This window comes from Schistocerca piceifrons, chromosome 11 (genome assembly GCF_021461385.2).
Source record: "Schistocerca piceifrons isolate TAMUIC-IGC-003096 chromosome 11, iqSchPice1.1, whole genome shotgun sequence".
NCBI classification, from domain to species: domain Eukaryota; kingdom Metazoa; phylum Arthropoda; class Insecta; order Orthoptera; family Acrididae; genus Schistocerca; species Schistocerca piceifrons.
This window is the reverse complement of record NC_060148.1, coordinates 133794284-133809262: the sequence shown is the minus strand read 5'-3', so window position 1 is coordinate 133809262 and position 14979 is coordinate 133794284. Positions and strand designations below refer to the sequence as shown.

At 43.5% G+C, this 14979-nt stretch overlaps 1 protein-coding gene across 1 annotated transcript in view; it reads right to left on the bottom strand.

The window, feature by feature from the left end:
* Positions 1-14979, bottom strand: part of LOC124719963 (E3 ubiquitin-protein ligase MIB2) — a 215178-nt gene that overhangs the window by 57459 nt on the left and 142740 nt on the right. Inside the window, exons 11-13 of the mRNA XM_047245178.1 lie at positions 11677-11833; positions 7486-7640; positions 2329-2521 (exon numbers count right to left, since the gene is read on the bottom strand). Of these exons, the coding sequence (XP_047101134.1) occupies positions 2329-2521; positions 7486-7640; positions 11677-11833 (505 nt within the window). The remainder of the gene's footprint in view (positions 1-2328; positions 2522-7485; positions 7641-11676; positions 11834-14979) is intronic.

The following is a 14979-nucleotide window of genomic DNA, read 5'->3' as shown; positions in this document are numbered from 1 at the left end:
TCTGATGACGTCGTCGGGTGAGTGAGACAACGTTTTGTTAACATCCCTACAAAATCGACCCAGTGTGCATCTCGCGAACTGCAAATCCCACATACAACTTTTTGGAGTCTGTTGAGAAACCGTTTGCATTTGAAACTGTACCGACTGACAATCGTACAAGAAATAAAAGACACTGATAAAATTGCTAGCAAGAACTTCTGTGCAGATATGTTGAATTGATTACACGAGAATTAACATTTTTTGGACAACAATCATCATCTCTGACAAGTCAACTGTAGGATTTGGGAAGGGAAAATCCATGTCAAACATTGCAACACGTCCGTGATAGCCCTAAACTGAACGTTTTTCGTGCAAAAGAACAAAGTGTACGACCCTTCTTTTTCCATGCGAGAACCACCAACAGGATAGTGTACCTGAATATGTCACAACAATTTTCGATACCACGGATCGATGAGGATGACCACGAATGAAATGTTTACTTCGTGCAAGATGGTGCACCACCCCACTACCCGGCTGCCTTCCGGGATTTTCTCAGTGACTGCTTTCCAGGTCGGTTGACTGACCGTGATGTACCAATTGCGTGGCCCTCACGTTCCCCAGACCTGACACCACTATCTTTTCTTTATGGGGATTCACCAAGGGGATCGTGTTTGTATCTCCTGTGCTGGCTTCTCTACCTAAACTTAGAGAAAGAATTTAGACCACCTCTGACCAAGTTACACCTGCAATGCTACAGCGCGTTGGGAAGAAATTGACTTCCGATGGGATGTGTGCAGGGTAACCAGCGGAAGCCACATACAACATCTCTACCGTATTTACTCGAATTTAAACCACACTCGAATCTAAGCCGCACCTGAAAACAGACTCGAAATCAGGAGAAAAAAAAAAAAAAATTCCCCGAATCTAAGCCGCTCCTGAAATTTGAGACTCTAAATTCTAGGGGAGAGAAAAGTTTTAGACCGCCCCTCCAAATAGAAACAAAGTTTGTCCATTGTAACATGAGACACAATTGAGGTCGAATGGATGGAGATACAATTACAGTAGTTTGGTTCGAGTCGTAAGCTTAGCAGTTAAGCTTTACCAGGTAGTCATTGCTATGTGTCAGGCGCTCCGTCCGTGTTTATACGGGTACCCTTCCTTTTTCACGTGGTTCGTCTGGTTGGAATCAATTGCTTATTTTGCTTTGATCTGATAAGTGCCGTTCTCTTTGTTATAGGTGTTTACGTCACTCTCAGCTGAAAATGCATTATTGTACTGCATCACACATTGTTTGTCACATTCTGATAATGAGTGTTTACGACCTGTCGCCGCTTGCGGAACAGCTTGCTTTTGTGGGCGCTACCACGGCTTACAATTAAAAAAAAAAAAGAGAGGAATTGTCTCATAACCCAACGACAAGAGACTGCTATTTGTTGTTACTTACACTGCTGCTTTCTTTCATAACGATGAACAAAAACCAAATAATAGACTGTGTACGATAGAATTTGTTCCGAACGGGAGTTTAGCGAAAAATTTTCTCCGTTCGAAAATCTTTGCAGACGCCTCTTTAGTACATTACATTACATTCTGCACAGAAATTAGAGTCATCTTAGATTCGTGCTTCATTTCTGATTGTATTACTATTCAGCATAAGAACAATACGAATATAAATATGACATTATATGTCTATTCTTCTGCGTTTGCTGTTGTCTCACTCTAGTTTCATAGTTTATTAGGGAGACAGGATTTAAATGAGATAGCAGCAAACACGAAAGAATAAACGGCATAATGTTTACATTCTGCAACCTTTCTTTTAATTTATTTGCTGACGCATAGGTTTCGGTGCCAGTATTTATCTTTGTGCCTGCAAAGCATGCCTGTGTTGTGCTACATATATTAGACGGCAGAAGTTAGTTGTGGCGGCACCTACTAACATTTTTCAGAACTTCCACTTACTTTGCACTCAATACTAAGCCGCACGCAGTTTTTCGGATTACAAAAACCGAAAAAAAAGTGCGGCTTAGATTCGAGTAAATACGGGGCTAAAGGTCAAAACACTTGATGTGTTTCCCTACAAAATAAGTCTAAACCCAGCTCTACATCTTCTTTCAATAGATTTATATTAATTTTTAAAGTTATGAAGTCATTTTTGAAACACCCTGTATATCTTTTAGTCTAATATGTGAACACATCTGTAGTGTGATACTTTGACTATTACGTGTGTAATGACACTACTACACATTTCACTTCCTCGGACAGCCATTCTGTCTCAGATGTCAGAATTTTAAGTTTGTGCGGTGCGGGCCCTCGGGCCGCAGCCCCGGCAGCCGCACAGCCGGCAGCGCTCACCTGCGACACGGCGAGCAGGAGCGCCGTCTGCCTGCGATTGTTGCGCAACCCGACGTCGGCGCGACCCAGCGAGAGCAGAGTCTCCGCGACGGCGCGGTGTCCGTTGAGGCAGGCCAGGTGCAGTGCTGCGAAGCCGTCGTCCTTCTTGACGTCCACCATCTGGCGGGCACGCTGCAGCAGCCTCTCGGTGGCACTGCAACGTACCGATCTCGTAAACGGGGCTGTCGCCCAGGTGTGGGACGGCACCGCCGTCTCGCAAACGAAGCCGCTGCCTACGGTGGGGTGGTTTTGGTCTCGGCTTTTCCCAGTTAAAACTGAAGTATATTAATTCTGATGTTTTGGTGTTAAACTGACATTGTAGTCTCAGAATGATGAAGGCAGCAGAAAAAATTGGAGAAGACACGGTAAAAGGAATAAATGATGACTAACTGAAAACCTTAGCTGAAGACAGGTGTTGTCGGTGTACCTCGATGTGGACAGCTGAAAATGTGTGCCCCGACCGGGACTCGGACCCGGGTTTCTCCCGCTTACACGGCAGACGCTCTATCCGTCTGAGCCACCGAGGACACAGAGGATAGCGCGACTGCAGGGACTTATCCCTTGCACGCTTCCCGTGAGACTCAAATTCCCAACTGTCCACAATTCTACATATGTATTGTACCTTATACACATTTGCCCAACCACTCATTACTCGCACACGCTTTGGCGATTTCCGTAAGAGTTTGGGCAACCTGTGCGCATTCGCACAGACGGAGGTCAATGGCTGGGTAGCCTTTAACTATTTATACGAAGACAGTAACTTGTTCTCGAAAGAACAGTTACTGTTGATGACCGTGCAGCTTTTCCCTGAAATAAATGATGACTAACTGAAAACCTCAGCTGCCGACAGGTGTTGTCGATATACCTGTGTCCTCGGTGGCTCAGACGGATAGAGCGTCTGCCATGTAAGCCGGAGATCCCAGGTTCGAGTCCCGGTTGGGGCACACATTTTCAGCTGTCCACATCGAGGTATATCAACAACACCTGTCGGCAGCTGAGGTTTTCAGTTAGTCATCATTTATTCCAGGGAAAAGCTGCACAATCATCAACAGTTACTGTTATTTCGAGGACAAGTTACTGTCTTTGTATGTACGGTGAAAGCAATGCTGTTCACAGACGACTTTATCTAGAGCAACAGGGAGGAGGAGAATCGGGAACAGCCAGGTGCTTAAGCAAGAAACTTTGAGACGGTATGGGATGGAATCTGTAAAAACTAGCAGAATAAGGATTGGAGGTGAACAAGTGAGGAAGGTGGAAAGTGTCAAGTACTTGGGAATTGTGATAGAGGAAAAAGGAAGAAATGAGAAAGAGATAAGTGAACACAGCAGACATGCAGAAACATTCCTGTGAAATGTTAAGAACCTGTTTAGGTACAAATTTGGCATTGGATTGGGTCGTTTGGGGGAGGAGACCAGACTGCGATGTCATCAGTCTTGTCGAATTAGGGAAGGACGGGGAAGAAAGTCGGACGTGCCCTTTCAGAGGAACCGTCCCGGCATTTGCCTGGAGCGATTTAGGGACATAGCGGAAAACCTAAATCAGGGTATCAGGATGCCCGGACACGGGATTGAACCGTCGTCCTACCAAATGCGAGTCCAGTGTGCTAGCCACTGTGCCACCTTGCTCGGTTGGAACAAATCAAAGAAGTAATTTACAAAAGTTACTACATCCCAACATTGACTTACGCATCTGGAATATGGGTAATGAAGAAATGAGATGTAAGTAGATTACAGGTACACAAAATAAAGTTCCTCAGTAGTAGGATAGGAGCAACAGGGAGAGGTGGGATGAGAAGTGAAAGAGGAACCCTTGCGGAGCAGGATAGAAATATCGAGGCTAAGACAGTATGGGCACTTAAAGAGAATTGGAAAACATGAGGATTCCCAAGAAGCTACATGATATGTAAATGCAAAGGAAATGACCACTGGATAGGTGGCTGAAAAAGTGGAGAAGCCTTTTGAAAAAAGAGGCACGGACTGGACCAGAGCGAACACCGAAAGAAGGTGGGAAAACAGGACTAGATGGTGAGCCTTATGTTCCAAACAGGCCCAGCCCGGGGCTGGAGATGGTTCAAGATGGTGGTGGTGGTGGTACTGAACCTTGTTCCTTCTACATCTACATACATACTCCGCTAGCCACCAAGCGGTGTGTGGCGGAGGACACAATTCACGTCTAAGTCGTATTTCCCCCCCCTCTGTTCCACTCGCAGATCGCGCGAGGGAAAAACGACTGACTGAAGGCCTCGGTACGAGCTCTTATTTCCCTATCTTTGAATGGTGATCATTACGCGATTTGAAAGTTGGTGGCAGTAATATATGCTCTACATCCTCAGTGAAGATCGGATTTCAGAATTTAGTGAGCAGCTCCTTCTGTTTAGCGTGTCGTCTATCTGCAAGTGTGTCCCACTTCAAACTCTCTATGAGATTTGCAACGCTCTCGCGATGGCTAAATGTACCAGTCACAAATCTTGCCACTCTTCTTTGGACCTTCTCAATCTCTTGAATCAGATCCAACTGGTAAGGGTCCCATACAGATGAACAATACTCCGAGACTGGACGAACTAACGTATTGTAAGCTATTTCCTTTGTTGAAGGACTGCATCGCTCCAGGATTCTACCAATAAACCACAATCTAGAGTTTGCCTTACCCGTTACTTGTATAATCTGATCATTCCATTTGAGATCGTTGCAAATAGTCACACCTAGATACTTGACTGATGTTACCGCTTCCAAAGACTGATCATTTATTTTGTACTCTTACATTAATGGGCTTTTTTTGCCTTGTTATACGCAGTAGGTTACACTTACTAATATTGAGAGATAACTACCAGTCATTACACCACACATTTATTTTTGGCAAATCCTCATTGATTTGTTCACAACTTTCACGTGATACTACTTTCCTGTAGACAACAGCATCATCAGCAAACAGTCTAAGGCTGCTGTCAATACCATCAACCAGATCGTTTATGTAAATCGTAAAAAGCAGAGGACCTATTACGCTGCCCTGGGGCACACCTGAAGTTACTCTTGTTTCTGTTGAAGTTACCCCGTTCAGGACGACATACTGCTCCCTGTCTGTTAGAAAACTTTCTATCCAACTGCACATGTCACTGGATAGACCGTAAGCGTGCACTTTTTGTAGCAAGCGACAGTGCGGAACTGAGTCGAACGCCTTTCGAAGTCGAGAAATATGGCATCAACCTGGGAGCCAGTATCTAGAGCCTGTTGTATATCGTGCACAAAGAGGGCCAGCTGTGTCTCGCATGACTGCTAGTTCCTAAAACCGTGCTGGTTTCTGCAGATGAGCTTCTCAGAGTCTAGAAAGGTCATTATGTCTGAACACAAAATATGTTCCACGATTCTACAACAAATTGATGTCAGTGAAATTGGCCGGTAATTATGTGCATCCCATTTTCTACCCTTTTTATAGATTGCAATGACCTGGACCTTCTTCCAGTCCCGCGGAACTTTCCCCCGTTCCAATGATCTCAGATAGATGACATATAAGAACGGAGCTATATTTGTAGCATAGTCAACATAAAATGTTACGGGGACACCGTCTGGGCCAGATGCCTTTCTGGCAACTAAGGATCTTAACTGTTTCACAATCCCATATACACTAAACACTATGTCAGCCATCCTTTCGTTCGTTCGATAATTGAAACAGGGAATAGTGCTGCTGTCCTCTATCATAAACGAGTTTTTGAAAGGTAGGTTTAGAATTTCGGCCTTCTGTTTATCATCATCAGTTACATTACCCATACTGTCAGCAACAGAAGGTATTGAATTATTTGTAGCATTCACAGATTTTATGTACAACCAAAATTTTTTGGGGTTATTTTTAGAATCTGCAGATAAAATATCCTTACATTATAAGTGATAGTAATTACTTAATAGTGACACTGATTTTTGTTTTCTGAGCAGTTCTGAAGTGAACATGGTACATTAAAATAGAGAAGTCACAGTGTAACAGAGGAGTGTTGTGATTAAGTACCTCTTTCTAAAAGGGAACCCAGCCACACAAATCAAACAGGGCAGCTTCGCACTGAAGACTAAGAGTGTCCTGGAAGTCCAACTCAATAAATATAACACATCAACAGAAGTCAGTAGCCAGGGTAGAGCATACTAAGATTTTGAGTGTACATATAGATGAGAATCTTAATTGGAAAATTCATGTTTCGGATCTCCTAAAGTGGCTAGGTTCAGCAATTTTTGCAATCAGAATAATTGCGAATTTTGAGGATACAGAAATTAGCACGCTAACATACTTTATGTGCTTTCACTCTCTGTGTCATATGGAATATTATGTTGGGGTAACTCAACACTTAGGTAAAAAGTATTCACTGCTCAAAAGAAAGTGGTTAGAACACGTGTGGGCCACATAGTCGCACATCTTGTAGACATCTCTTTAAAAGATTAGGATTTCTTACAACTGCCTCACAGTACATTTATTCAGTAATGAAATTTGTTCCCAACAACATGGACCAGTTTAAAAACAACAGTGACATTCATGATTATAACACCAGAAGAAAGGAAGACTTACACTATCCTCTACTTAACCTGTCTTTGGCACAGAAAGGGGCAAAATATGCTGTTGTAAAACCTTTAGATAAATTACCAGATGTAATAAAACATCTGACAGACAGCATTAACAGTTTTACAAATAAACCACCCTCACATGTAGAGTTTAATATTGTGAAAACATGACCTATCTTCGTTCCCATGTGACATTTATGTGAGAGTCACTACCCTAGAAATCTACACCAGGTCACATTATCACAATATTAAACTGTGTGTGTACTTAAAATGAGGAAATACAGAGAGCTTTACAATTCCTACTACAGGCTACTAGGAGTTGTAGTGGGGACTTGATAGTTTTCATAAGAAACGCTTGTCCAGTAATATACCATTTGCAGAAAATACTGGCAAGTCACTCTGTTCATTGGAAAATCAACAGTTTACTACGTGGCACATCTTATGACTACCCCGTACTTAATAAACGGCTTACATTTGAAATTGAGTTTTTCACAATTATATTACCATTACGATACAATGCTTCACGCAGGAGCTCTTGACAGCACATGACTGCAGCTGTTTGGAAGCACACGGTACTCACAAGTTGTTCCCCTTGAGGGCAGCGTGCTGGAGCACGTTGAAGCCTCGACGGTTGCGCAGCGTGAAGTCGATGTTCGGCACCGCGCAGAGCATGTCGGTGATCTCGGCACTCTCCTTGCAGATGGCGTCGTGCAGGGCGGTGTCTCCGTACAGGTCCTGTCGACACCACGTGCGGTCACCCGTCTCGCTCGGAAGGTCGATCGGCGACAGGAGAACGACTATCACGGAACTTCCTGGCAGATTAAAACTGTGTGACGGACCGAGACTCGCACTCTGGACCTCTGCCTTTCGTGGGCGAGTGCTCTACCGACTGAGCTACCCGAGTACGACTCACGCCCCGTCCTCACAGCCTTACTTCTGCCAGTACCTCGCCTCCTACCTTCCAAACTTTACAGAAGCTCTCCTGCGAACCTTGCAGAGCTAGCACTCCTGAAAGAAAGGATATTGCATAGACACGGCTTAGCCACAGCCTAGGTGATGTTTCCAGAATGAGATTTTCACTCTGCAGCGGAGTGAGCACTGAAATGAATCTCATTCTGGAAACATCCCCTAGGCTGTGGCTAAGCCGTGCCTCCGCAATATCCTTTCTTTCAGGAGTGCTAGTTCTGCAAGGTTCGCAGGAGAGCTCCTGTAAAGTTTGGAAGGTAGCAGACGAGGTACTGGCAGAAGTAAAGCTGCGAGGACGGGGCGTGAGTCGTGCTTCAGCAGCTGAGTCGGCAGAGCACTTGCGCGCAAAATGCAAAGGTCCCGAGTTCGAGTCTCGGTGCAGCACACAGTTTTAATCTGCCAGGAAGTTTCATATCGGCACACACTCCACTGCAGAGTGAAAATCTGAGTCGGGAGCTCTATTACGGTTTCGGGGCCCGGCACTGCGAATGCTCGGAGAGACGGTCCGAGCGAGTGCTGCCACTTAAATTTTCTTGTGTGTAGTGAATACTGTATATAAATTTCTGAGACATAGATTTCTTTACAGCACATTATTGAAACAAAGCTAAAATAAGTCTGGGGAAGAATAACGTTTCAGCTGTACTGGAGGTGCCAGTGACTGTTCAAATGATCAGTATCAAACAGAATTATGCGTTACCCAGTCACCCGTTACATGTCAGACACGTGGGCCAGCCTTCAGGGGTGTACAAGGAGGAAGGAGGAAAAGAGGAGCCTCAAATGCCGAAGCGGTGATACGAGAGGAGAAGGGAAACAAAGAAAGGAAATGGGAATGAGAAACAGTAGTGAGACTGTTCTTATGTCAGTGACAGACAATGCAGAACATTCTCAATAACACCCCAGACATGTTCCCCAAAGGAGGGGAAAAAGAATACCAAGAGGATAGACGTGCAGCACGGAAGGGTAGAGGTGCCGCAAGGGCTGCAGCCCTGTAGTAGCCAAGCACGAACCCACCGAAGAGTGGCAATCCCCTTAGGGAGGGATAAATTACAGAGGAGATGGTGTTACATTAAGTGTGCCTGGTCTCCTTAGTGCATTTAAAACGGTAAATGCAGAAGGATACAAACGCAGTTTACAGCACTGTGCATTGTGTACAGTAGAGGCAGAGTTTGGAAATGGTGACCGACTATCAGCACCCGTGATATAGCGGCAACCCTGAGGTAACGATTTGTGGAGAATAACATTCATCAAATGGACCGGCCCGCCCACAGTCTCGACACCAACCTCTCGGAACACTTGTGGGACATCTCAGAATGGCAGCTTCGCTTAAGACGCCAGCATCCCACACATTACCTTCACCACTTTCGGTTCTCGAAGAATAACGGACTGCCATTCCCCCACAGACATTTGAACGCCTCTCTGGAAGTGTCCTCAGCAGAGTTCAAGTCTTCATAAAGGTGAAGTGTGGACACACCCCAGGCTAATTACACACTATATGATCAAAAGTATCCAGACACTTGGCTGAAAATGACTTACAAGTTCGTGGCACCCTCCATCGGTAATGCTGGAATTCAGTATGGTGTTGGCCCACCCTTACCCTTGGTGACAGCTTCCACTCTCGCAGGCTACGTCCAATCGAGTGCCGGATGGTTTCTCGGGGAATGGCAGCCCATTCTTCACGGAGTGCTGTACTGAGGAGAGGTATCGATGTCAGTCAGTGAGGCCTGGTACGAAGTCGGCATTCCAAAACATCCCAAAGGTGTTCTACAGGATTCAGGTCAGGACTCTGTGCAGGCCAGTCCATTAAAGGGATGTTACTGTCATGTAACCACTACACCACAGGCCGTGCATTACGAACAGGTGCTCGATCGAGTTGAAAGATGCAATCGCCATCCCCGAATTGCTCTTCAACAGTGGGAAGCAAGAAGGTGCTTGAAACATCAATGTAGGCCTGTGCTGTGATAGTGCCACACAAAACAACAAGGGGTGCAAGCCCCGTCCACAAAAAACACGACCACACCACAACACCACTGCCTCCGAATTTTACTGTTGGCACTACCCCGCTGGCAGATGACGTTCACCAGGCATTCGCCATACTCACACCCTGCCATTGGATCAGCACATTGTGCACCGGGATTTGTCACTCCAAACAACATTTTCCCACAGTTCAATTGTCCAATGTTTACACTCCTTACACCGAGCGAGGCGTTGTTTGGCATTTACTGGCATGATGTGTGGCTTAGAGCTGCCACTTGAGGGTGAAATCCAAGTTTTCTCACCTCCTACCTAATTGTCATAGTAATTGCAGTGGATCCTGATGTACAGTCTGGATAGATGTCTGCCTATTACACATTACGTCCCTCTTCAACTGTCGGCGGTCTCTGTCAGTCAACAGACGAGGTCGGCTTGAGCGCTTTTGTGCTGTGCGTGACCCTTCACATTTCCACTTCACTATCACATTGGAAACAGTGGACCTAGGAATGTTTAGGAGTATGGAAATCTTTTGTACATATGTATGACACAAGAGACACCCAGTCACCTGACCACGTTCGAAGCCCACGAGCTCCGCAGAGCGTCCCATTCTGCTGTTTCACGACGTCTAATGGCTACTGAGGTCACTGATATGGAGTAGTGGCAGCACAATGCACCTAATATGAAAAACGTATGTTTTTGGCAGTGTCCGGATACTTTGATCACACATTGTGGGTGTCTGGATACTTTTCTTCAGATAGTTTCCACTTAACAGCACTCAGGAATCTCCAGAGGTTTTTTTAGCATTTTTGAGTAATGCTCATACTGCTTTAGAAAACTGATGTCCAGACACTGGCCTTCAAATCCTGTAGGGTCTCTTAGTGAGACATTTACAGTGAATGTAGCACTTTTAACGGTTCTTTATTTACGTGACCATTACGGCACTCCAACCCCAGTTCTCGATACCAGTAATATCGTACTGCTTTTCTGCAAGGTAACAGACATATTTTTGTGACAATGTATAGGTACTTCGATGTATCGATGTATTACAGTGATACGGTTCTCGTGTGTATTCATTTCTGTGAGACTGTCATAATCTTTGACTTACTCGTAACCATTTTGGCGCGAATGCGCGCAGGGCAGTCTTTGTTTCACTTTGCAGAAGTTGTGTCGTTATTTTGCTTTGTAAAAGAACAGTCAAGTCTCGTATTTGGTTAAAGTGGAAATTAAATATATGAAGATTGATACAAAACTGTTTTCTTGACGACGTGACAATTAAGAAGAAGTATATGTGAATTTACAAGAAGTTTAATAAAAATGTGGATCGTGAACACCGAGTCAAAAATTATTTCTACCATACCGTTGATCTGACCTGGGATAGTTTGATCATTAAGAATTTCCTGAAAAACACATTTGTTAGGTCTTCAAATATTGCTAAAATACAGATCTGGACCTTCTAGCAGTCAAAGTGGAATCACCCTAGAATCGACAAGACGAGCCATAACAACTTCGACGAAATCTACACGGGAATCCACTCGAGATAAGTGCCAAAATTAATGACTTTTTTACAGTGACTTCATTATTTCCATTCTGACGATACCATCCACAGGCAATAACTTTGTCGTTGCCCGATAAAGTGAACATATGCTGCGTGAGCAACATCATTAATCTGATTTCTAACCTACTTTGCAAGTGGTGGTATTGTTAGACACTGAACACATTAAAGTGTGGAAAAAAATGCTGGAGACACAGTGTTTGAGATTGTGTGTGAAGGCAGTTTTAGAGTATTTTGGCTGCCCTGATGACACTGTGAGTTCAGTGCAGCCCTGACGCTCACCTGAATGTTGACGTTGCAGCCTTTCTTCAGCAGCTCAGACACACACTGCACGTGTTGCTTGTTGACCGCTACGTGCAGCGCGGTGCAGTGACCTCTGTTCACAGCGTCGATGTCCGCGCCTCTCGACAGGAGCAGCTGCATTATCTCGGGCTGATTCCTGTAACACGTCATTACAATTGTACAGAGCTTTCCCTGTCGTACAGTGTACACCGATTCTAAGAAACGGGCCTCAAATACGCACAGTTTCAGCCAGTACAGAATTTGTGACACAGAAGCAAAATATCAGATATTTCACGATCTCTCTCCCCTCGGAGGATTTCTACTCCCTCCCACCAGTTATGGATACATCTACATCTACATCTACACGATTACTCTGCAATTCACATTTAAGTGCTCGGCAGAGGGTTCATCAAACCACAATCACACTCTCTCTCTACCATTCCACTCCCGAACAGCGCGCGGGAAAAACGAACACCTAAACCTTTCTGTTTGAGATCTGATTTCTCTTATTTTATTTTGATGATCATTCCTACCTACGTAGGTTGGGCTCAACAAAATATTTTCGCATTCGGAAGAGAAAGTTGGTGACTGAAATTTCGTAAATAGATCTCGCCGTGACGAAAAACGTTTTTGCTTTAATGACTTCCATCCCAACCCGCGTATCATATCTGCCACACTCTCCCCCCTGTTACGTGATAATACAAAACGATCTGCCCTTTTTTGCACCCTTTCGATGTCCTCCGCCAATCCCACCTGGTAAGGATCCCACACCGCGCAGCAATATTCTAACAGAGGACGAACGAGCGTAGTGTAAGCTGTCTCTTTAGTGGACTTATTGCATCTTCTAAGTGTCCTGCCAATGAAACGCAACCTTTGGCTTGCTTTCCCCACAATATTATCGATGTGGTCTTTCCAATTGAAGTTGTTCGTAATTTCAACACCCAGGTACTTAGTTGAATTGACAGCCTTGAGAATTGTACTATTTATCGAGTAATCGAATTCCGATGGTTTTCTTCTGGAACTCATGTGGATCACCTCACACTTTTCGTTATTTAGCATCAACTGCCACCTGCCACACCATACAGCAATCTTTTCTAAATCGCTTTCCAACTGATACTGGTCTTCGGATGACCTTACTAGACGGTAAATTACAGCATCATCTGCGAACAACCTAAGAGAACTGCTCAGATTGTCACCCAGGTCATTTATATAGATCAGGAACAGCAGAGGTCCCAGGACGCTTCCCTGGGGAACACCTGATATCACTTCAGTTTTACTCGATGAGTTGCCATCTATTACTACGAACTGCGACCTTCCTTACAGGAAATCACGAATCCAGTCACACAACTGAGACGATACCCCATAGGCCCGCAGCTTGATTAGAAGTCGCTTGTGAGGAACGGTATCAAAAGCTTTCTGGAAATCTAGAAATACGCAATCGACTTGAGATCCCCTGTCGATAGCGGCCATTACTTCGTGCGAATAAAGAGCTAGCTGCGCTGCACAAGAGCGATGTTTTCTGAAACCGTGCTGATTACATATCAATAGATCGTTCCCTTCGAAGTGATTCATGATGTTTGAATACAGTATATGCTCCAAAACCCTACTGCAAACCGATGTCAATTATATAGGTCTGTAGCCAAAGAACAAGTTCCGACCAGAGCAGGACCTGTGTAAGGACCTTTTTTCTTTTTTAAGATCAATAAAAAACCGAGCTTATCAAAACACGAGAAAATATCTATGCTGAAAATTACCTATTAATCAAAATTATGAAATATCATTAATAAAAAAATACAGATCTGAAAACCATTTTTTGAAGTAATGCTGAGGAAGTTAAAATACTAATAGAATACACACGAATGGACATAAACAAATGTGTTTTAACATCTCATTCTTGTTTCTTTCTTTTTAACTCGTTTTTTAAGTGACTTTCTTGGCTGTTTGGTACAGATTTTCTAACTCATTTTAAACTAACTTCCCATTGAGCCTGTTACTTGAAACTTTCACATAGCTTAGAACTGGATGACAGTGCAATATTAACTCACTTTCATATCTTGTGTGAGGCGGAGAGTACTTTGTTTTTCAGTCTGTGTCTGTTTCGTACAAATTTTGTAATCGATTTTAAACCAGCTTCCCAATGAGCAAGTTACTTGAAAATTCCAATATAACTCAGAACAGGATGACAATATAAAAATATCTGTTGTGTTGTGGAGGGTATCTTCTGTAATGCTGTTATTTTACCCTTTTTCTATTTCACTTGTGAATGTTTCTCAGTAAGAACGATTGCTCGCAATCCTCTGTGTAGTCCCTGATGTCTCTAATTTTTACCTTCACAATATTATCACAGGATGTACACAGGAGGAAGCAAAATATCAACTGATTCAGGTGATTTGAAACTGAAATAAACTTGTTATTTACGATTTGGCTCTATTGCAATTGCATAAAATATTTGAAATCGATTGAAAAATTACAGAGACATAACTAAAAAGCAGAAAATAATTGTTTAGATAACTTTTAATACAACATTTTTAAAATGGACTAAGACATATAAAATAATTCCTAACCCAGTACAGATAGCACTGAAAATTTGTGCTTGTGATTTTTTGATAGCTTTGACAATACTTGTAATATGAAGGTCATTTAAAAAGTTGTCGTAATCACCACGAGAGGTCAGCACTAGCACAACGAGTTGTTCACGTGATATTCATTGGACTGTTGGCTGTAAACATGTGTCACATCAGTGGTCTCTGAAGAGAGCTGTGGCAGAGACGTGGCTCTGTTGTTGTTCCCGCGCAGTGATTTGAGAAGATGGAAAACAAAAAAAAAAATAAATTAAATAAATAAATAAAAATAAATAAATAAATAAATCCAGATTCGAGCAGTGATTAAGTACTTCGTAAAGAAATGTATGAAAGCAAAGGACATTCGTGCCGATTTCCAGAATACACTGGGGGACTCTGTTCCTTCATATTCAACTGTTGCCAAGTAGACAAATGAATTTAAATTTGGTCGGGAGAGCAGGGATGGTGATCCGCACAGTGGTTGGCTGAGCTGTGTAACTACTCCAGAAATCATTGCAAAGGTGCACAAAATGGTCACGGAGGATTGTCGATTCAAAGTGAAATTGCTCGTGCCTGCCAGATGTCATCTGAAAGGGTGTATCACATTTTAACTGAAGAATTAGAAATGAAAAAATTATCTGCAAGATGGGCGCTGTGAATATTGATGCTGGATCAAAAACGAACAAGAATAGACACATCGGAACAATGTTTGGCTCGTTTTAGGGGAAACGAACAAGTTTTT